The sequence below is a fragment of the Lissotriton vulgaris genome, chromosome 5, assembly GCF_964263255.1.
Source record: "Lissotriton vulgaris chromosome 5, aLisVul1.2, whole genome shotgun sequence".
NCBI lineage: Eukaryota > Metazoa > Chordata > Amphibia > Caudata > Salamandridae > Lissotriton > Lissotriton vulgaris.
This window is the reverse complement of record NC_141693.1, coordinates 713,277,713-713,302,146: the sequence shown is the minus strand read 5'-3', so window position 1 is coordinate 713,302,146 and position 24,434 is coordinate 713,277,713. Positions and strand designations below refer to the sequence as shown.

Here is a 24,434-nt window from a genome sequence, read left to right as displayed (position 1 = left end):
TGGGTGAGTGTGGTGTTGCGTGGGTGAGTGTGGTGTTGCGTGGGTGAGTGTGGTGTTGCGTGGGTGATAGTGGGCTTGCGTGGGTGATTTCCCTTTTAATTAATATTTATTTTTTTAATCATGGTGAGCTGGCCACAGACATGTAGCCCCTAAGCACCGACCATACCCTTGTATATAACCCCCAGCAATTAAGGTTGTTGCAGGGTTAGAAACAACTCATGCAGCATAAACACAGGCAGGGCAAAACAGTGGTTTCACAGCAGAATCGGCAGTCTGAAAACCGTAGCAAGGCACAGGGTTTGGGGGACGGGCAAGCAATGAAGAGACAGGAAACAAATTAAATGGGGGAGGGGGGGCAGGAACGATTGGAAAGCTCGCAGAGGAGGAGAGATAAAAGCTGCAAATGCAGTAATAGAGTGATAGATAGAAAATACAACTTTGCTCAGGGTACTTTATCAATGAAATAAATATTCATCTAAAAAAGTTTGATTTCAAAGCGTCCTGTCCAGCTTAATGAGTGCGTGTTGCAAGCTGGTCAATGATGCCACAGAAAGGGCTTATAAGTTTCCCCTCTTCTGGTAAGGACATGGAAGGCTGCGCACTCTATGCACGGGGAAGGGTGGGTTGAGGGAAACGTTGCATTCGTGCTCGGAGGGTGGGGGAGGGCTCAACACCAATCCGGAAGGTGAGAGCGCTCACTTTAAAGCTCCGTGGGCTCCTGTGGTGACCTCAAACCAAAAGCTGTCTGGAGGCGCTGAGAGGCGGAAAAAGTTACTGGCAGCAAACGAATCGCGGCAGAGGCGAGGTGGTCTTAAGCGGAAGGCTGTAGAGATCCAACTGTGTGGAAAAGGAACAGAGTGAGGATTTGGGTAGTGCTGACAGTGGAAAGCACTGTAGGAGTGGCTGGGCAATGTTGACACTTACTCAATATACACCGGAAGGGAGCCCCTAGGATAAAGTGGGTCCAAGTGGGCAGATGCTGTGGTCAAAAACAGCAGTTTTGAAGGGAGGCGTCGAAGCGCGTCCAACTGCAACGAGGAGACAAGGGGAGAGGAAGTAAACAAGGGCACTTCAATTAACCCAGGGAAGCGGATAGGAGGAGGACAGCACGGGAACTTACTAGATTGGATCGAGGTGCGTTCTGTTTCGGGGATCCGTTTACTGCGGGCTGAGGTGGGCGCTGTGGTCAAAACAGCAGTTTTGAGGGGAGGAGTCGAAGCGCAGCCAACTGCACCGAGGAGTCAAGAGGAGAGGAAGTTAACGAGGGCACTTTAATTAACCCAGGGAAGCGGATAGGAGGAGGACAGCATGGGAATTTACTAGATTGTATCAAGGTTTGGAGAGAGAGGGGAGGTGCTGGTGTGGGAGGGGGGAGGTGCTGGTGTGGGAGGAGTGCTGCTAGGGAAAGGCTGTGATTGTGTGGAGAGAGAGGGGAGGTGCTGGTGTGGGAGGGGGAGGTGCTGGATCAAGGTTTGGAGAGAGAGGGGAGGTGCTGATGTGGGAGGGGGGAGGTGCTGGTGTGGGAGGAGTGCTGCTAGGGAAAGGCTGTGATTGCGTGGAGAGAGAGGGGTGGTGCTGGTGTGGGAGGGGGGAGGTGCTGGTGTGGGAGGAGTGCTGCTAGGGGAGGAGAAGCCTGATGCCGGATGGGGGCAGGAGAGCCTGGGAATGCGAGAGGCTGGGCTGGGCTTGCATGCGATGCGCGTGCATGTACACGCGAACTGCATCAAAACCGCGGGGCTGAAAGCCCTTTGGTTTGAAGATGTTTTCGCCACTTGAATTCTCGCTCCGCTCGATGCGCTTGCGCACATCGATAGGTCGCGAGACCTAAAAAAATACCTAATTAGTGGCTAATATTTTATTCCTTCCCTTAGTTGGTAGGACTAAAATCCGAGATTAATAACAGGGAAAGTCTAACTATAATGAGTATAGAGTCCCTAGTATAGAGTCGACATGTTTCGAGCTGTACCCTCAAAGCTCTTCTTCAGGACCACACGAGGACCAGCCCTGTGCATACCACTCCTAAGCAAACCTATAATTAGGAATTTTTATTATTTTATTTTTTTTACGGAGTTTTATATAGCGCGAACTTGATCAGATCGCTTTACATAGCACCAGTTGCTTTACAAGAGGACATATTAATTTTTGTTAGGCACTGGTAGGTTAAGTGATTTTCCCAGCATCACCGGATGTTCAGCGTCATTGCCGAGACTCGAACCCAGATTCAAGGTTGACCACCCTAGCCGTGAGGCTAACTCCTCTCCCTCTCCTATCGCTATAAAAAATGCATACTAATGATTTTTTGATACCTTTTTTTATATTTTCAAAAATATTTGCGCCGAAGTGGATAGTCACAATGTCCCAGTGATAGTATAGGAGGGTTATATACACACACACACACACACACACACACACACACACACACACACACACACACACACACACACACAAGAGAATACTTTAAAACTGTAGCTCTTTCTCTCCACTCCTGGTGAGCCTCTGTGTATCACTCTAATGTGCTAAAACTGCATGTGCTAGAACAATAAACTCAAACCTGTTGGCTTTGCCAGTGTTTGTTTTCCTTTGTGCCTGGCAGCTCCCCTACTCCAACACTGCTTTCAGGCCTCTTGCATGTCTTTATACACAATCCAAAACAGCTGGCCTTTTGTGTGCAAGTCTCCATCCACACAGACAGTTCTCTTTGACCTTTTTATCTTTCAGGAAAAACATTAAGTGATTATCGCCTGTACGAGTGCGGAAGAAATTATTTGATGATTTTTATTTTACTTTAATAAACACCATTCAAAGATGGTAACCTGTAAAAAAACTATTTGTAAACAAAACAGGACTGGCAAAGACAAAAGACTGGTAACCAAAGCCAGACCTATTGACTTTACCATGAATTGTTCGCTCTGCAGTGTTCGAGTTCTTTTTGATAAGTGGGTCAAGAGCTCACTTTTGACACTAACCATTACCATCTAAGCATGTTTCACAATCTAGCTGTATCTCTACTTCACCAACACACCGCTAATTCTTTACCAACACTCAATTGACCAACCTTGAACTTGGCAGTATCTAGATCTCACACCTCTATACCATTTGCTCCAGTAGCTACTGAAGTGACCATCTGCAAGACAGCAGTATTTCCTCTCACTACCGCTAAAATAATCTTTTTTATATTTTAAACTTTATTTACCATTTTAGTACATTATATCGAAATAAACATGAGTGCTCACGGCCTTATCCGCACCAGCATAACAATGGAAAATTGGTGACAAAAGTTAAAGCCAAGACCTCAAGAAGCCAGAGAGAAGAGAAAACTAAAAATGCACATTTTAACATTCGTGATGTCAGTCCCGGTGGCCCGCCTACCGCTAAAATAATCTTGATGTAAATACCGGTTAGTACTCTTCCTTTTGGTAAGAAATTTACATCCTCAAAGCATAAAGTTTTCCATAAAATAAAAGGAAATTTTTATTTTTCAAAATAGAAAAATGTCTGATAGAAACATCACAAAATGTATAATGAAAAGAATGGAGACAATAAAGACAAAGGGTAACTATTAAATATTTACTTTCAAAGATCGTGACAAAGACATAGAAAATAAGATGAGGAAATCATAATTATTTTGTGAACAATAGTTGGCGACATACACTTACTTTAGCCAGTTATTAAAGATATCCAAGAGGGACGCAGCATTAGGATCCTGATCTTTCTGTCAAAACAAAGATATTAATATGAGTGAGCCAAAACATTAATAGGAAAAACAGTGATATTGATATGAATGAGCAATAATGAAAATAGGAAACAAGCACAGACAAAAGCAAAAAGGTCTTGCCTATGCCAGAGATATTGGCTTTGCCAATGTGTTTTAGCGATGTTGTACACCAGCTTGGCTGCTGTTCAGCATGGCTAAAAGTTAGTGGTGGAGAGGAGAGTGTCGTAGAGTGAAGTGTCGTAGAGTGAAGTGTCGTAGAGTGGAGTTGTGTAGGGTGGACCGTTGTAGAGTTACTTGTCGTAGTGTGTTGCAGAGTATATTGACAGAGTGCAGCAGCAAAGAATTCTAGGTCAGGACCAGAGGCTCAGATTATGCCTTCTTCCTTCGCTTTATTTTCACACCAGCCATTTTTTTAGATCAATAATAAAAACTACATTTCCCATGAACAAGAGGGAAATAGAAGAGTTCTGTTACACAAGTCCTTCTACAATGTCCACACTCCAGTCCCAAGTTGATCTTTCTACTCTGTCTACTTTTCCTACTTTTCTCCTGTTTGGGGCGGTGTTCTAATCTATTTCCACAGATTCCTGCGGTCGCAGACGTGCTTGAGCACCCTATGCAACCTTTTGCCCATGTGTGAGTGCGGTGAAGTCCGTCTACCGCTTGGGGACACTATGCTCTCTCTATAGGCAGCGCAAGTCAGGCACCTGGGATAGAGTGCTGACGAACACTGCCTTGTTGAGATTCTAGCCTGTCCCCTGCCACCCGAGTGACACCCAAATTGGGTCTGTGATTCCCCTTTTCTGTAGTTTACGGCCCACTGGGATCTGTACTGTTTTTTAGGGCTCGGCCTACGTCACCACTTCGTCAGAAGTGGGGCGGAGCTCCGAGCCGTTTTGTTATGGGGCTCAGAATAGTGTAGCAAAAATTCCTCAGTGCGCGAGATTTTCTAGTAGTTATTTTTGCCATCTGCATGGTCATTGGTCCTCGCGGTGCTGTGTTTGTAGTAGCCTTGACGCAATAGGCCATATATATTTTAGGTTCGGCACTTCCTGCATATTCTGTGCGGTTATGCGCAGGGGAGTGTAATAAATTTTCAATTACGAGCTGTCAGGGTGCCGCAGTAATAGAATCCAGATGGTCGGGGCGCGTTCACTAATCTGCAGTGAGTTTGGTGGGCGCACGTTCGTCTGCATCCTTTCATGTGTAAGTGTTGGCCTTTGAAGAGCTGGCTTGGTCGTGCGATAAGAAGTAATTAAGACGAAACAGATGTTCCCTTCAGTTTTATGAGGGCAGGAGGGCTTTTCTTTCTGTCAATATAGTTTCGTTTCTGCATTTCATTTACTAACTTCACATGTTTTTAAAACTAAACATTTGTTGCCTTATGACTTACATCAGTGTATTCTTAGAACCATCTATAGACATAGGTCAGTCTAATACTGAAAACTGCATGAGGGAAACACATGCACAAGCATCACAACAACTTTGTGGCGCAGCTCTCCTTGTCAGTGTATATGTGTATCGCAGTGCTCTTTAACATTTATTTTGCTGTCCATTTACTGCAGCTAAAATGTTCAACAATCATTAAGTAGCCTATCCTGGCAGTCTAATACTGAAAACAGCATGTGGGAAACACATGCACAAGCATCACAACTTCTTTGTGGTGCATCTGTCCCTGTCAGTGTATATGTGTATCGCAGTGCTCTTTAATACTTATTTTGTTGCACATTAATAGTCTGAGCAGAGTTCACCTTTTTAGTACCAGTATAACGCCTGTACTCAAGAATCAGCAACTAACAGTGAACAGTTACAGGAAATGTCAGTCACAGAACTACATCATTCCAGTGTCCCTTTTCCTTACTAACAAGCGCCAAGAAGAGACCACTGCAGGTTTACTGTGAGCTACACAACTGATCATCACTATTATTGTATTATTATAACTGTTGTTATTGCATTCGTTGTGTGATGGGGCTGTGAAGAGGAATGCACTACATACACATAATGCAGTCTAAGTTTCCAACACAGGAGTACTATTTTCTGTAAAGTAATAGATGGTTCCTGCTTCTGACTGGTGAGGCAGTGAAAAGTGTGCGGCCAGCGCGATATCTATTTATGCTTCAGGGACTTGGACACATCCGTGCTCAGCATCCCTGCAGTATTGATCTGTTTCAGAGCAGCAGTTCACGGCAGCCTCAATGCACACAAACACTCCTGTCATGTGACCAGGCTATTCCTGCCCATCTTCCTGGACTTCAAGAGAGGTCAGCGCTGAGTTACTGCCAGAGCGACACACGGCGCGTGCTGGTGCTGACTGTCCTATTGTATGTTCTACGACTACACACCAAACGTGCACCCATGCTCTGTGTTTTACGCCTGCTGCGTTTGAGCATGTACAAGTTCCCCTACAGAGTGGACATGGTCTAAGCAAAAAATGTTTTTTTAACATTTTAATGCACATTAATAGTCTGAGTAGAGTTCACCTTTTTAGTACCAGTATAACGCCTGTACTCAAGAATCAGCAACCAACAGTTAACAGTTACAGGAAATGTCAGTCACAGAACTACATCATTCCAGTGTCCCTTCTCCTTACTAACAAGCGTCAAGGAGAGACGCATGTTTACTGTGAGCTACACAACTGATCATCACTATTATTGTATTATTATTACTGTTGTTATTGCATTAGTTGTGTGATGGGGCTGTGAAGAGGAATTCACTACATACACATAATACAGTCTACGTTTCCAACACAGGAGTACATATTTTCTGTAAAGTAATAGATGGTTCCTGCTTCTGACTGGTGAGGCAATGAAAAGTGTGCGGCCGGCGCGATATCGATTTATGCTTCAGGGACTTGGACACATCCGTGCTCAGCATCCCTGCAGTATTGATCTGTTTCAGAGCAGCAGTTCACGGCAGCCTCAATGCACACAAACACTCCTGTCACGTGACCAGGCTATTCCTGCCCATCTTCCTGGACTTCAAGAGAGGTCAGCACTGAGTTACTGCCCGAGCGACACACGGCGCGTGCTGGTGCCGACTGTCCTATTGTATGTTCTACGACTACACACCAAACCTGCACCCATGCTCTGTGTTTTACGCCTGCTGCGTTTGAGCATGTACATGTTCCCCTACAGAGTGGACATGGTCTAAGCAAAGCCCTGTAAAGACGTTCCCTTGTGGAGTCTAGTAGTTACTGGTAATTTGCCTTAAAACCCTATATGGGGAGCGGATCATTGGTGCAGTATTTTTTTACCTGAGCAGCTAAAAATTGCCCAGCTGTTCCAATACAACGTCCATTGAATGGCTGGGCCAAACTAATGCTCCCATGCGTTGTCCCTGCCCGTGATGACGCAGACAAGCTATAAACGATGGAGCGGAATGTGTCTCACAGTGTCTCAGAATATTGCATTTGCTTTTGCACACAGACATGTATGCCAGCTGCAACAGCTGTGTGTGATTTGTGATTTGTGATTTACGGCTTTGCCTCACAACCGAACTGAGTCAAAACCGGAAAGGGGACGCGGCGTCAGCGTGCAAAAACAAGACGCACCACCACCACCGTTGCACCCAGTGCCACGACAGTGACGTGGGCAACGGCCACCCCTGGCTAGTTGCCAGTGTGCAGGTCTGTGGTCTGCTGGTGGGTTTTAAATGAAAACCTTTCACAGCACTTAACTGGACAGCAGGAGTCTTACTTGTCAAAGGATTTCCCGGGACGCAGCAGGCGGGGCTCATTTTTTTTTTTTTATTTATTTTAGCAATTTTATTTAGCGCGAACTTTACCCGAAGGTGTCAGAGCGCTTTACATAAAAACCAGTTGAAAACATAAGTGCTTAGGATTACATGCGTTACATAAAGGATACAAACAGAAAAAATGTACAAGAGGTAAAGTCACATAAGGAGGAGATACAAATGGATATACTTTAGGCATATACTGGTGATATCTCTACATAGGGAGGGGATACACAGGGATATACTCTAAGAGTCACATAGGAATGGTAGAGAGCATAGCGGACTACTGCCTATTCTAGTGATTAGAGTTATCTCTATATACATAGGGAGGGGATATGACAGGATATACTCTAAGAGTCACATAGATATGGTAGATATTACAAAGGTCTAACTCTAAGAGTCACATAGGAATGGTAGAGAGCATAGCGGACTACTGCCTATTCTAGTGATTAGAGTTATCTCTATATACATAGGGAGGGGATATGACAGGATATACTCTAAGAGTCACATAGATATGGTAGATATTACAAAGGTCTACTACATATACTAGTGATTAGAGTGATCTCTATATACATAGGGAAGGGATACACATGGATATACTCTAACAGTCACAAAGGAGACTTGTCGTTAGCGTTATCTCTATATACAAAGGAAGGGATATGACTGGATATACTCTAAGGGTCACATAGGAATGGTAGAGAGTACAAAGGTCTACTGCATATACTAGTGATTAGAGTTATCTCTATATACATAGGGAAGGGATATGACTGGATATACTCTAAGGGTCACATAGGAATGGTAGATGGTACAAAGGTCTACTGCAAATACTAGTGATTAGAGTTATTTCAATATGCAAAAAAGCCCATGTGCCCCTGAGCGCTCAATAGCCCTATTCACAACGTCATTTTCCACGATCAATTTCCACTTGAGTAAAGGCATTATTTACAAGAGTGGAATATGAATTTGCGCTCATAACTCAGTTTACCCACATCATTTTACCCCCTGTAAAATGTAACATTAGAATGGAGTACATCTGCTGTCCTGGCTGGGTGTGTGGGTCTGTAACTACTCACAAGCATTCGTAACCTGGACACGTTTAGAGACATACTTCTGTCACAGACAGGAGTAAATCATTTCAGAGTACGAGTGCTCTGTGCTTTACGCCTGCTGCGTTTGAGCATGCACATGTTCCCCTACAGAGTGGACATGGTCTAAGCAAAGCCCTGTAAGGACGTTTCCTTGTGGAGTCAACTAGTAGTTACTGGTAATTTGCCTTAAAACCCTATATGGGGAGCGCATCATTGGTGCAGTATTTTTTTACCTGAGCAGCTAAAAATTCTCCAACGGTTTCTCTGATTTATTATTTGACATATTTAGCTATTGAAGAAATGGGGATGCCAGAGTAAAAGGCTCCACTCCAAAGGATAGAGCACTACAAGTGAGAAACACAAAACATGTCTCATAATGTGTTTTTTAAAAGGTGAATTACAAGTCTCCTTTATATATGTAAATGTGGTCTAATTTATCTTCATTTAAGTTCGCAGAATAAAGGTTACAAGCATCACATAATTTGAAACATTACATGTTGCGAATATGTTGCAGGTACTCTTACATTTCCTATTAAACAAAAACTTTTAAGGGACTTATGTTTTAGAGAATATGCTGCTGTTTTCTTTTTTTTATCCTTGTCTTGGTGGGAAAACAAAGCTTCCAATCTGTTTGACCCCTCTCTTTCAAGCATGAGGCCAGAGGAAAGGGTAGGAATGTGACACTACACTGACAAGATGAGATAAGAAGTAATTAACACAAAACAGATGTTCCCTTCAGTTTTATGAGGGCAGGAGGGCTTTTCTTTCTGTCAATATAGTTTCGTTTCTGCATTTCAGTTACTAACCTCACATGTTTTTAAAACTAAACATTTGTTGTCTTAAGACTTACATCAGTGTGTTCTTAGAACCATCTATAGACATAGGTCAGTCTAATACTGAAAACAGCATGTGGGAAACACATGCACAAGCATCACAACAACTTTGTGGTGCAGCTCTCCCTGTCAGTGTATATGTGTATCGCAATGCTCTTAATATTTATTTTGTTGTCAATTTACTGCAGCTAAAATGTTCCACAAACATTAAGTAGCCTATCCTGGGTTAAACATAATCTTGCCAGCTGCTTTAAAAAATTTTACATTTTTATGTAACACCTGCAAGCTGGGCTGAAAGCTATGGACAGGATCTCCCACTGAGTAACAGAAACGCTTGCTAGAGTCGCGTGACATCACAACACATGAGACTAATGGTGATTTATCAAACATTGTGGGGGACATTGTCATCCAGAATACATTGTAGTAAAAATGCCTACCTACGTTTAGTATTTTAAGAACTAGTTCTAGCTAGTTATCTTTGAAAGGACTTTTGCCAGACGGCGATGGGCTATCACCGTACCTTAACTTTTAAAATAAATGCAGGGCTGCTGATTGTGGATATTGCCATGTTTGTTATTCTACTCTGTGCCTCTTTTTGGATGTCCAACACATTGAATGATGAGTGAGACTAAGTGCAGGGTCGCAGTAAGTTTAGAGTGAGAGTAAGTGCAGAGTGACAGTGAGTGCAGTGTCACAGCAGAGTGAGTTACTGCAGAATGACAAAAGTGAGTGTAGAATAAGTGTAGAGGGAAAGTAGATGCACTGCAGAGGAGTGACAGCAGAGTGTGAGTTTCTGCAAAGTGCATACATTTTGAGTGCATAGTGACATTGAGTGCATAGTCACTGCAGATTTCTGAGTGCAAAGTCAGTGTACAGTGAGTGCAGGTGCAAAATGAGTGCAGTTGCAGAGTGAGTGCAGGGTGAGTGTTGGTGCACAGTGAGTGACTGCAAGTTGACAGCAGGTGGAGAGTGCAGAGAGAGTGAGTGCAGAAAGTGAGTGAAGAAAGTGAGTGAAGAAATAGTGTACAGTGAAAGTGAGTGCAAAGTGAGAGTGAGAGGAGTGAGTGTAGAGTGAGTGCAGAATAAATGCAGAGGGACATTGAGTGCAGAAGTGGAGATAGTGCAGAGTGAGTGCAGAATTACTGCAGAGTGACAGCCAGTGAGTGTAGAGACTGAGTGAGTTCAGAGTGCGTGATAAATACGTGCAGAGTGACAGCGAGTATAGACTGCGTGCATAGTGCAGCTGTGCTCCTATTGTGAAACATTTGATGCCATTCTGTCCAGTCTGCTCAATGTTAAACTCATACCTATATTGTACAAAAAACGATACTCCTGAGTGTGAGAAGTCCGTTCAATGTAAAAGCAATAGAGAAACACTAGGTATCCTATCTCCACCACGTTAATAGTGCATTGTTGCGCTGTCACAGAGGGGTGCTGTGTTAGGGCAGGGTAATTCTGTTTGTAGAGCATCATTTTAAATACACGGAGGGGCTTGTGTGGAACAGGGTCAGTATGCTTTTAAGGGATAGCTTTTGGCGATACAAAACATCGCTTCGCTGCCACAGGGCCACCCCCCACTTTTGTGCTTACTGCACCCAAGCTACCTCTCTCATCCAGCCACATTACAAAGTCAACTCCACCCCATTTAAGCCTTCAACCTTTGACTCGCTCTCCTTAACTTGCATAACTACTATATATGAATCTTTTCAAACAATACATAAAACACATACTTTGCACACAATGTGTTTTGGAGTGATTTTGCGGTACAGAAAATGGTTGTTGGCTACATTCGTAATGCACTGACCATCCTAATGCAATTTTAACACTCGGACAACAACCCCACTTCCTCTTTTGTTCCGTGAACAGCCCCCTCCCATTCTCCAACATTCATTAAGTACTCATAAAAAGTACAACATCCCACAGCCACCTACATTAAAACAACGTTTTAAGGTACTTTGTAAAGTACACAGTTTCATACATGCAAAGAAAATAAAGAATTCACAAAGAAATTATGCAAAGCCTATTACATTACTGTGACCTATGACATGCACTTAGGCCTGCTGACACAGTCCCCTAGGCAAAGGGGGGACGTCAAAATGTATCAATAATCACCAGTCAGTGGTCACATACTGCTAAAAAATTATTATATGCCTAAGCAATACACAAATAAGTACAGCAAAAGAGAACACCTTATTAAATAACTACAATATAAGCATCAGGTATCACAAAACAATATTTACAAGTATAAAAGGCAGACATCTACAAACACAAGACATCAGACACTTCCTACTATAATCAAATATCACAATCCACAAATATAATGCCTCACACATTACTAATCACACATGTACAGGTACCAGACATGAGATTTTTATAGGTATTTGCCATTAAACATCAAACAAAGTCAATGAAATATTAAGCATCAGACAACCAATAAGTAACAGATATCTGAAGTACTATATATATTTGCAATTACATGATATTTCCATGCACAAATATTATACAGTGATACACATGCACAAGCCAACACAAAAATATTAATACATAACACAACAAATAGGTACATACTAAGACAAGCATCAGACAACAAAAAAGTAACAGATTTCCAAAATACTATATATATTTGCAAACATGTGCAACTTTTATTCACAAATATTATACAGTGACACACATGCACACGCCAACACATAAATATTAATAAATAACACAACAAATAAGTACATACTAAGACAATATAAACAAATGTACTGAAACTTATATTTACCTTGCATATATTGTCTTAAGTTGTGTTACTGAACGTACTAAAATGGAGAAACTAATCTGAAAGCAGTGGAGTCCACGTTCTGTCCTAAACCCCCTCTTTCACTTCCATTTGTGGCTCAGCTTGACCTCTTGACCAATCAGGTCGAATTACTAGAAATGTATTGCCTTTCAGCCTATTTAACCTTCTTCCAACACAAAGGCCCTAACGCCATCTTCACTTCATCCTACAGACAGCTCCTTGCAGTTGGCTTGCTCATCGACGTGCATTTTTGGTAAGTACATTTTCATTTTAAACAACATTTAGAACTATGTTTTAAATGAACAGATTTTGGTCCTTACTGTGTAAATTGTCAATATTTAACAATGTATTTTTTTCTTTATAAACAATCAAATGCATTCAAAGTACACGTTATACAATAATGCATTGCTAAAAGCATTGCTTATATTCTTTCAACTAACACTTTTTCCGTAAACTGTAGGTGTGAACATTTGGCAGCATACAACTACACCGACTCTCCACCATATTCTCAACGACATCATAGTTGAGTAAGTACTAATTAACGCCAATCTCTTCAAAACACGTACTGTATTTTCTTTTTTAAGTATTAGGTACTAAATTGACAAAGCTCTGTTGTCCCATACAATATATACATCCAACTGTAAATGTTTTACATTGTTATTATGTTACTAGAGGGGTGCGTGCGTTCAGAGGATGCAGTGTTGAACTAAAAATCGATGCTTTTCCCGAAAACTATCAAAGTATTTTATGACTTCTTGGGTAGTCAAGGGCAATAGTGCGCCACTCTTATTTTTAGCCTGTTTCGGAGTACTTTGTGCGTGGAAGCAGGCATGCGCTTAATTTGGGAAAACAAGTTGCAGTCCCCAGAGCTGTCCTTTCATACACAGCCGGCATTTCCTACCCCTTTTTTTAGGTTTTGCCTCGCCGAAGATGCGCTCTGCGCATCTTTTCGGCGCAGGCGAAATCCTGTTGAGAACCGTAGGGTGGCTTGGTTCGGCCCTCGTCCTTGATTGGCTGGCTCCGTAAACGGAGCCTTGCCATTGGACGAGGGGCCTGTCCGTCAATGCCGGACCAGACACGGGGGCGTTCCCGACATTCTTTGGCTTTTGCCGACGTCATGGGACGCCGGGAACGCCCCCGTGTCTGGTCCGGCGTTGCCGGCACTGTAGGGCAGGCCCGATCCCCGCAGACTCCCCTCCCCCTGGTCTCTCCCTCTCGGCGCTTCTCGCTCTGCGCGCTCCTCTCCGTCCCTCTCGATGAACAGCCGGCATTGCCGGCACCCGCCTTCCTGTGCCCCGTTCCCGCCCCCCTACCGCTGCCTCGGTTTAGTTGGTGCTCTCCGCATTTCATCTGAAACCCTCAGCCATCTCACAGGAGGATAACTGTCGGGCTGAACAGCAGTTGCGTGAAGTATGATTGTTTCCAGCATGTATCCCTCGATATCTTATTTCTTGCAAGAAGCGCCGAAAAACATTTTTTTTCTGGAGCTCGTTCGTCCGTTCACAGCGGAAAGTGTATTGCCTTTTCTTCTCCCTAGAACATGCCGCCCACTAGTAAAAGAATGCACTCCATAAGTGACTGTTAGATATGTTACCTTAAAGCGCCACCATGTGGCGCTTTACTGCATATGACTATGACTCGTGTTATTAAGAGGAACTTTTACTCGTTTAAAATGGTTTTTACTATACACGACTTTGTTGAGATAAAAAAAAGGTGGGGTGAGTCTCTAAAAGGGGAGTGGCCAGCAGGGCTGGGGCAGAATCAGTGCGGAAAGCATCACTTACACTCCCCCTGGTTTCTGGGCGCTCGGCAGTCCGGGCCTTTGTTTCTTTTGTGTGGTTATTACTTTTGTGTATGTTTCATTGTCCTCGCTCACTGAAACGCCCATTTCAGCAGTTCCTTGCTGTTTGCAGATGGGTGGATGATTGTCAACGGCTCCGTATTTCACCCGGCCGGTCCCTTTAGGAGGAGGCGCGGTGCCTCCCTTCTCGACTTATGAAAGAGGCTGAGATAAGAGAGCTGAGGAGATTATCAGCCTTTGAGTGGAGGGAGGGGGACGGGTCATGTGAGCGCCCCCCCATCCAGAGGAACAGTCCGGACACACCCCCGGCAGCAGTCACACCAAAGCGAGCTAGAGGGGTGTCCTGCATTCATTCCGGCCCAGGCAAGTGTCCCATAAGCAAAGCCCCCATCCTCTTCTCTGTAACCAAGTGTGCAAATTGGACAAATGGGGCCTTTTGAGGTCTAATTGAGCGTGAGAGAAGGAGCTGGCCAGTTAATGAGGTCTGAGAGAGCTGCCTTTTCATGCCTTCAAGAAGACCCCATACCGTCCCTATAAAATCACCAATCACGTGATATCGCAGAATCTGTCGTGACAGGCGCGCGGAGCGCGGTATCAGGAATGTTAATTAGTGCGGCGATTGTTTCTCTCCATTGACTCCACACGGGGGCTGTCTTTGAAGGCACGGGGGCTTAGCAGGTAGTGCACACAGGGGCACCGCGTCGCCTCTGAGTGCGGATGCACGAACCAGGTGAACACACCCCGTGCAACAGCCGCGCGACTTATTTCAAAGGAGGTACATTAATTGCAGGGTTATAGTTTTGGGGCCAGGCGGGAATCCGTTAGACAGCTCCTGTCCCTGCCTTGTTTACCCGTCTGTGCGGTGATAACGGTTCAACTACATTTGTGTCTACACTGGGAGCGAGGTAAGTCTGGTCTTGCAAACACTACAACACCTCATGTTTACTCGTGGTGTAGCTAGGGATCATTAAAATACATCATATCTGCCCGTGGTGAGTAAAAGAAAACTTCACGTCCACCTGGGATGAACACCTCTACAGCTCACGTCTACCCGTCGTGCTCTCTAGAGCACCGCACACATACCTGGGTGCACTCAGTGACACTTCATCTCTGCCCGGCCATTGGTCCTCTCAGTAGCAGTCACGCCAGCCCGTGGTGCACTCAGTAACAGTCTGCCACGGTGCACGCAAGAGCACCGCACAGCCACCCGTCGTGCACATAGTAACAGCTCACGTCTTTCAATGGTGCAAGCAGGAGCACCGCACATCCATCCACCCGTGGTGCACTCAGTAACAGTCTGCACTCAAGAGCACCGCACAGCCACCCGTCGTGCACATAGTAACAACTCACGTCTTTCAATGGTGCAAGCAGGAGCACCGCACATCCATCCACCCGTGGTGCATTCAGTAACAGTCTGCACGCAAGAGCACCGCACAGCCACCCGTCGTGCACATAGTAACAACTCACGTCTTTCAATGGTGCAAGCAGGAGCACCGCACATCCATCCACCCGTGGTGCACTCAGTAACAAGTCACATGTACACGTGATTGCGCACGCACTCGGATCGGATCGTTTGAGGTGCATCATGTTGGAGTAGTGACAACTGATTGTGTTTTGCACAAACCAGCCTAGGATTACAGACACTCACTCATCTCACTTGATGTCATTTGTCCACACATAGCTCCCAGAAACCCCCTGGTTACAAAAATGACACTCCTGCTGTGGAAACATTAACTTTATGATCACATTTAAATGCGTTTTTATAGTGGAAAGACTCATACAAAGTGTTTGTGTACACAAACTACGTTGTGATTTTGAGGCCTTTACGAGTCGTTGGTAACAGTGGGCAGGCCAGAGAAGACTTGGGTAAGGGGCCTGGCTCTAGCAGCCAAAACGAGCTAAGCCATCACCCTCGCTCTCTGCCTCGGCTTTCTCTTCCTTGCTCTTTCCATCCTTCGCTCTCTGTCAGTTTCTCCCTCCTCGGTCCGTTTCTCTCTCTTTTCACCCCTCCTTCGTTTTCTACCTCCTCGGTCTCTTCTTTTGTCTCTTTCTCTTCCTTGCTCTTTCCATCCTTCGCTCTCTGTCACTTTCTCTCTCCGCCCCCTCGTTATCTCCCTCCTCTCTGTCTCTCTTTTTGTCTTTCTCTTCCTTGCTCTTTCCATCCTTCGCTCTCTGTCACTTTCTCTCTCCTTAGTCTGCTACTCTCTCTTTTCGCCCCCCTCGTTATCTCCCTCCTCCTCTGTCTCTCTTTTTGTCTCTCTTCCTTGCTCTTTCCATCCTTCGCTCAGCCAGTTTCTCGCTCCTTAGTCTGCTACTCTCTCTTTTCGCCCCCCTCGTGATCTCCCTCCTCCTCTGTCTCTCTTTTTGTCTTTCTCTTCCTTGCTCTTTCCATCCTTCGCTCTGTCAGTTTCTCTCTCCTTAGTCTGCTACTCTCTCTTTTCGCCCCCTTGTTTTCTCCCTCCTCCTCTGTCTCTCTTTTTGTCTCTTTCTCTTCCGCACTCTCTCTCTCTCTTTGGCTCTAGAATGCTTCACTGAGGCTCCTTTGCTCTGCCTTTCGCCCTCTCTTCTTAGTTTCTCCACCCAGCAGTAGCACCTGCTTCTCGGCTCTGCTTGCTTTTGGCTCGAGACTGCCAGAGGACCTCGAGCCGAACCAGAACAGGGCATCTGGGTCGAACCTTCTAGCCCACCTCTAGTTTTTGCATGTTCACCCCACCCACCCATCTCCCCTCAACCCCTCTCCCAATCACCTCCCCTGCTGCAGCCCCTCTCAGGTGACTGTTCTGCCACTAACCCAGTTTCATATTCGGTTACAAGGGGTCAATTCAATGCCATTTATTTATGTTAAAAAAACCCATAAATAAAAATAATGTCAAGAGCAATGCCAATCGCTCTAACTTTAACAAAGGCAAAACCATTGCATTGTAAATGCTTGTTAGGTCTCGTGGTGTTGCAGTGCGAAGCACTGCCGCCATGAGTCTTATAGCTGCTGTCTGTGCCTCCAAGGGAGGCAGAGCTAGCTACAGACCTGTGCACGAGCCGATTCTACTGTGGGCACAAGCCGATTCATGTCTGTGAACGCGCTTCACAGTGGATCAGCTCGAGCCGATTCTACTGTGGGCACAAGCCGATTCATGTCTGTGAGCTTCACAGTGGATCAGCTCGTGCTCCACAGTAGATCGGTGCGCGTTAATGAATGTGGAGCACGTCAGGCGCCCAAGGAACAATTATCACAGCATGAGACCCCACTTATCACAGGAGGTCAACAGGCGCCCCAGGCTGCTGGAGCACTCAACTATAATTAATGCGCAGTTGAGTGCTCCAGTAGCATGGGGGCCTCTCGGCATGCTGTGATAATTAGTTTACTTTGGGGCCTCATGCTGTGATAATGCTCACTTTCAGTGTTGTGATCGGGAGCAGGGTATTACTGGCGCCACTGCCACGCCTTCATGAGTCATAAAAGCTGCATAATTAGGGCGGCATGTTTACTTAGTGCTATTAGTGATATCTATTTAAACGTGCAGCACTGAACATTTACAAAGAAGGCGAATCAGCGACATTCATTGGAGACAAGACCTATTTGAAGACGACCTATTTGAAGACGCTTGTTTTACTGGGGTAAGTTCTGTGAACTGTTTATTTTCTTTTTATAGTATAACTGGCAGGGTTGGCTAAATTAAGCGAGAAAATGAAAAATATGCAGGAGATGATGGTATGAGGCAAGTGTGGCAAATGTATAATTATTCGTAATATATAAAAGCAAGTTGCAAAATGTCCTGTGTTGGAGGTTTGTTTTTTTCATTCTAATCAGCTCACAGTAATGCCTTTAAAAAGAATAGTGTTAAGTGGCCATAACAGATTTCCTTCGTGTTAACAATTTATTTGCAGCCGAGTAAAAAAAAAAAAAAGTGTAAACCAACTGTCAAACTTTGCTTTTCCGATTTCCCTCGTGACACAACCCCCTTTAGGCTTTCTCCGCTTGCCACCAATTTATGGGGTCCAGATGAATTTTTTTCACTTCTAGCACTGCTTCTGGAGCACCATAATTATCATGCAGAAAAACTCTAGTCGTGCTTGCCACTTTCGTAAGACAATGAGGCGTGGCAATAAGAGAACTCCTTCCCTAGTAACCTTACTAAATAAAGACATGGGCTCCAAAACCAGGCGGCGTTTGGTTAGCAGCACCACGTTCTGATCTTGTGCTTCCGTGGCAGGCCCCACGAGATTTAAGACACAGGAGGTGCGGTAAAAAGGCAGAGAAGATAGCCGCAGATGTCCTATATCAAGTGACATAACTGCCAGTTGTGCAGTGTACGTTAAAGGCCAAACTGTCGCGCTGGGTGAAATGTACACAACGGATAAGCTAATGCGTCTGATAGTTTCACAACAGCCTCCCCACATACACCCAGAAAAGCCCCAGTTCTTACCTTAACGCACAGAAAATACCAACACCAACAATTACAATCACCGCCTTTCTACTCCCCGGGTTTCCCAGTGTCACTAATTTAAAAAGCCCTCTGTCATTGGTTAGACAGTTCTGAGCGATCTGTTAACGCCGATTGGTTAATGCGTCACATCCAACCCTCCAGTGGATGCGTTTCCTTTGGGCAAGTAATTTGTTCCTACTGGAGTCTCTAGTTTGAAGTTTGCGAATGGACACTGCCGGCAGTATGCGTGCAGGTCACAGTGCACAAGCCACCCGACCGGAAGCAAAATAATCTTCTCGTCAGAGTTCTTCCTTTGATATGTGTAGAGTGCGCATTTTGTTCATCTTGAACGTATAGAAGTGAATAGAGCTAAAAACAAGCATTAAAAATGCAATAGGTCTCGCCTTTCATTAAGTTAAAGCCATTTGCTTTGCTATACAATACCATTAGCAAAGCAAATGACTTTAACTTAAAGGCGACACCTGTAGCATTTTCAATGCTTGTATTTTGTTGGTTCATGATTGTCACTTTTGTAATGCACCATTTGCTACCACTTGTATTTTGTTGACTCATGATGGTCTTTTTTGCTTCATTTAATGTAACGTTTGCTTTTGTATTTTGTTCACTTGTAATGTTCCCATGTATCAGTTCTGCTCCTGTTGTGAAGCGCTCTGACACCTTCGGGTAAAGTCCGCGCTATATAAAAACGCACAAATAAATAAATAAATAAATAAAATTTGCTGACTGAGGTAATCCCTTGTCTGACTGCAAACTGCTTCGTACTTTTCATCAATTATAACGCTCCGTGCTGCTATTCTGTGTCTTGCTGTTTCACTTATAAGTGGATAAGTCAAATAATTTATGGGAAGATTTGAGCCAGAGCAGAGCCAAGGTTCCCGCTTGGCTCTTAGAGCCGAAGCACAAGCCAAGCCTGGGAGAACTGTGACAGGCGGGGGGCAGGAAGGAGTGAGAGGGGTGCACAGGGCGGAGTGACAGAGTGGTCTGTGGCTGGATGTGGACATGCTAAACAGGCTGGTGCCCCTGAAAGACCGTAGTGCAAGCAGTCACTCCTTACTCTACTGACTGCCAGGTTTGCTCCAGAAGGTCCCCTGGGAAATGGGAAATTACCACTGGAATCTGTAAAACCGTGTCCAAATCCGGGTATCTCCATTTTTAGACCCGTTTTCATCCACATTATTCACCATTTTATAGCTGCTGAAATCAGTGAAATGTGGTGGGGGGAGGGGCGGGGGAGCGAATACTGAGGCAACATTGATGTATTCCCTTCCGATTTAGCCGGAGACCCTGTTTGTTGTCGAGTAATCAAAAACACTGACCTCATAATGATGGCATGAATCTCAGGGGGTGTGAACAAGTGGCATGGTTCTGGCCCTCATGGACATGTGTTGGGCACCCGTGTCCTAGAGGGTCATTATCTCTCACCCTACTGACTATCTCTACTTCTCTGCCTACTGACGGCCTCTCTCTATGCCCTTGCAGAAGGCCCCTGTCCATTCTTTCGCAGTCGCTTTCTACCTTGCTCCGTGGCGAAGGTCCCTTCCCTCACAGCTACCAGTGCTTCCTGGCTGTCACTCCGAACGTCGCCTGTCACTCTCTGTCTCATCTTTCTAGGCCTTCTGTCTCTGCTTCCAGCACCATATTTGTATGCGGTTGCCGCTGGCCCATTTTCCGGGGCATGAACTGAGCTGATCCAATGGAAAGGGCTGCATCAGGGAGGGCAAGCCAATGGCATTCTGTAAAAGACATTTTTTTGTATACCACAAACTTTTTGTATATTTTTTATTTTGTTGCTACATGAAAATATTAAACTTCATTTCAGTAGAGCTGCTTCCAGTGTGTGTGTTTGTGTCTCCTCACTGCATTTTTTCTTTCATTGCCCACCCGAAATCCCACACAACTGCTGTTCCGCCATTTTGAGAGAACCTGCTGCCACCCCACGGAATGAAGAGTGCTCAAAATATAAAAACAAGCATTGAAAATGCAATAGGTCTAGCCTTTTATTAAGTTAAAAACCATTTGCTTTGCTATACAATAACATTAGCAAAGCAAATGGCTTTAACTTAATCAAAGGCGAGACCTATTGCATTTTCAATGCTTGGTTCACTATTGCTGTTTTTTCCTAAGGCCTTGTGGCAAATTTACACTCTCTCTCAAAAATCTCTTTGTAATCTGTGTCTTTCCCTCCCTTGCACGGCAACAAAAATCATGATAAAAATAAAGCGCAGGTGTTTAAAAAAAGGTAGGAAAGGCCCCCACCTAAAAGCCCAGGCTGAAATGGACACTAACCCTGCCACCAGTATTGAACACCCCACTTCCACTAAAGTACATGATCGCATTGTCTCCTTGTTCCCCTCACTAGCCCATTACTTAGTATCCTAGACTTCCCCTCAAGGTGACCACTGCGGACAGTGTAATATCGCTACCATTAGTATTGAACACCCCACCTTCCACTAAAGTACATGACCGCTTTGTCTCCTTGTTCCCCTCACTAGCCCATTACTTAGTATCCTAGACTTCCCCTCAAGGTGACCACTGCGGACAGTGTAATATCGCTACCATTTTCTCTACTTTTACCTAGGTCTTTGAGTTGTATCAAAAAAGCTGCGTATTCTTAAAATGGGCCTGACGTCTATGTTTCTAAAAAAATACGATGTAATAGCATGCAATGTAACATGCTATATTCCTGCCCGTCATCCTTTCCCTCGCACATGTTCTGCCCTACTGCCCGCCATCCTTTCCCCTCCCACATGTTCTGCTCTACTGCCCGCCATCCTTTTCCCTCCCACATGCTCTGCTCTACTGCCCGCCATCCTTTTCCCTCTTATGTGCTCTGCCCTACTGCCCGCCATCCTTTCCCCTCCCACATGCTCTGCTCTACTGACCACCATCCTTTCCCCTCTCGCACACTCTGCCCTACTGCCCGCGATCCTTTTCCAGCTCACACGCTCTGCCCTAATTCCCACCATCATCCTTTTCCCTCTCACATGCTCTGCCCTACTGCCCGCAATCCTTTCCCTGCTCACACGCTCTGCCCCACTGCCCGCCATCCTTTCCCTGCTCACATGCTCTGCCCTACTGCCCGCCATCCTTTCCCTGCTCACACGCTCTGCCCCACTGTCCGCCATCCTTTTCCCTGCTCACATGCTCTGCCCTAATGCCCGGCATCCTTTCCTAAACTTCCCTGCCCACATTCCTCCTCGCAGTCCTCCGACGCCCGCCGCCCCTTCTTCTCCTTTCTCCTCAGGTCCTTGCCTCTTCTTCTTCTTTCTCCTCAGGGCCTTGACTCTTAGTTTACCCCTCACACTCCCTCATACCTTCTCTTCTCTCCATCCTGTCGTTCTATAGCCAACTTTTCTAGCCTCCTCTGTCCTTGCCATTCCCCACGCACCACAACTCCCCCATTACTGCCCTACCGCCTTTACATTTCGCCAGTCACAAAAGGGCTTCGGGACCTCGGTCTGGTGTATAAAGTACTATATAAATGCTATGATGCGGTGCGATGCAGTCTCCTCCCCGCTCCCTCCACATATTTCTGTTTCAGTCCACTCAGTGCCATCAATCATTCATTGCTCGCCACAGTTCCTCTCCAACTACCTCTTCTCTTCACCCCATTGCCTAATACCACGCCCCCAGGGTTTTAATTGGGCCGGGTCCTGCCGGTGCTCAGCACTGGCAGTTCTAAAAAGCAGTGACTGAGACGGGTCCCTATCGGGCTCTCCGTTTTCGTCATCACCCCCAGGGTGAAAAAAAAAATCTTGCAGCACTCCCACCCTTCACTGCCTTTCATGTAACTTCAAAGAGACTTGTTACAGTTCTTTCACAGTCTCAACATTTGAAAACTGAAGCATTTTCAATATTATGTACAAGAAGCCATAGGTGTTGCTTATTTATCGTATGCAACTAACAACCATTAATAAAGCCAATAGTTCTGGCTTGTTGTAGGTGTACTGTTCCTTCTTTTATTATACATCTGGATGCAATGACAGAAACAGCAAAATTCCAGTCACGCGCCACACTATGCTAAGCACAGAATTTAGCTTATGTGGTTTTAACTCACGCCCTTAATTACATCCGCCATGCCCTTTTAAGAGACACCCCCCCCCCCCCATTGTTTTCTCCCCAACACGTGCTGACATGGAAGAGCACAATTAATTATTTGTAGCATGCTCAAGGACAATAGTGCCACTCTTTGTGGGGTGTTTGAGATTACCTCGTGCGTGGAACCAGGCAGGCGCTTACTTTGTGAAAGAAAGTGCCAGTGCCCGAAACTATCCTCCATAGGCAGTGCAAATAATGATGGTCTAGCTGCATTGCAAAGTACTACTTAATACACTATCCGGCACTCCCTATCCCTTTTCTCACTATTGCAGTTTGTTCCTAACGCCCTTTGTGGCACATTTACCGTCTTTCTCAAAATATCTTTGCAATTTCTGTGTGTTTCCCTCCCTTGCACGGCAAAAATTCTCATGCTCTAAAAACAAAGTGCAGGTCCATAAATATAACTACAAGAGGCTCCCACTTACAATCATAGGCTCAAATTCAGCACTGACCCTGCCCCCAGTATTCAATACCCCACCTTCCCCTAAGGTACATGAACGCTTTCTTTCCTTGTTCTTCTTTACCTCCATGGCCCATGAATTTATATCCTAGACTTCCCCTTAAGCTGCATGCCCTCCAGTGGTGCGCATTACAATGCCAACTCCGGCCCATTCTAACTTCCAATGTTTGTCCTATTGTCCTTAATTAACTTCACAGCACATCGACAGAAGGAAAAAAAACTCGACCTTCACTAACGCCCATATGAAACACACCCCCCACTCACCAGACCATGTAAAGCGCTCTCAGACTACCAAACCATTACAAGATCCCCCTTTTTTTTAGCTGTGAAACAAGGTAGGACACAATCAGCAACGCTATCCTCTCTTGAAACCACGCGGGGGACAAAGTAGGAATTTATACACACACACAGACACTGCTCACACACACAGGCACTGCTCACACACAGGCACTGCTCACACACAAGCACTGCTCACACACACAGGCACTACATACACACACAAGCTGCTCACACACACCAGAACTGGGCGCACACATAGGCACTGTTCACAAACACAGGCACTACATACACACACAGGCACTGCACACACACACAGGCGCACTGATCACACACAGGCACTGTTCACACACAGGCTCTGTTCACACACAGGCACTGCTCACACACAAGCACTGCTCACACACAGGCACTACATACACACACAAGCTGCTCACACACACCAGAACTGGGCGCACACATAGGCACTGTTCACAAACACAGGCACTACATACACACACAGGCACTGCACACACACACAGGCGCACTGATCACACACAGGCGCACTGATCACACACAGGCTCTGTTCACACACAGGCTCTGTTCACACACAGGCTCTGTTCACACACAGGCTCTGTTCACACACAGGCTCTGTTCACACACAGGCACTGCTCACACACAGGCACTGCTCACACACAGGCTCTGCTCACACACACAGGCACTGCTCACACACACAGGCACTGCTCACACACACAGGCACTGCTCACGCACACAGGCACTGCTCACACACACACAGGCACTGCACACAGGCTCTGTTCACACACAGGCTCTGTTCACACACAGGCACTGCTCACACACAGGCACTGCTCACACACAGGCACTGCTCACACACAGGCACTGCTCACACACAGGCTCTGCTCACACACACAGGCACTGCTCACACACACAGGCACTGCTCACGCACACAGGCACTGCTCACACACACACAGGCACTGCTCACACACACACAGGCACTTCTCGCACACAGACAATGCTCGCACACACAGACAATGCTCGCACACACAGACAATGCTCGCACACACAGACAATGCTCGCACACACAGACAATGCTCGCACACACAGACACTGTTCGCACACACAGGCACTACATACACACACAAGCTGCTCACACACACCAGCACTGTTCACACACACAGGCACTACATACACACACAAGCACTGCTCACAC

General features: G+C 45.5%; 1 protein-coding gene across 6 annotated transcripts in view; it reads right to left on the bottom strand.

Moving 5' to 3' along the window:
* The window catches only part of NOLC1 (nucleolar and coiled-body phosphoprotein 1), a 539,002-nt gene that overhangs the window by 428,887 nt on the left and 85,681 nt on the right, over positions 1-24,434 (bottom strand). For all 6 annotated transcript variants that reach the window (XM_086922145.1, XM_086922146.1, XM_086922147.1 and 3 more), the window contains exon 2: positions 3,657-3,712. In XM_086922145.1, the coding sequence (XP_086778271.1) occupies positions 3,657-3,712 (56 nt within the window). The remainder of the gene's footprint in view (positions 1-3,656; positions 3,713-24,434) is intronic.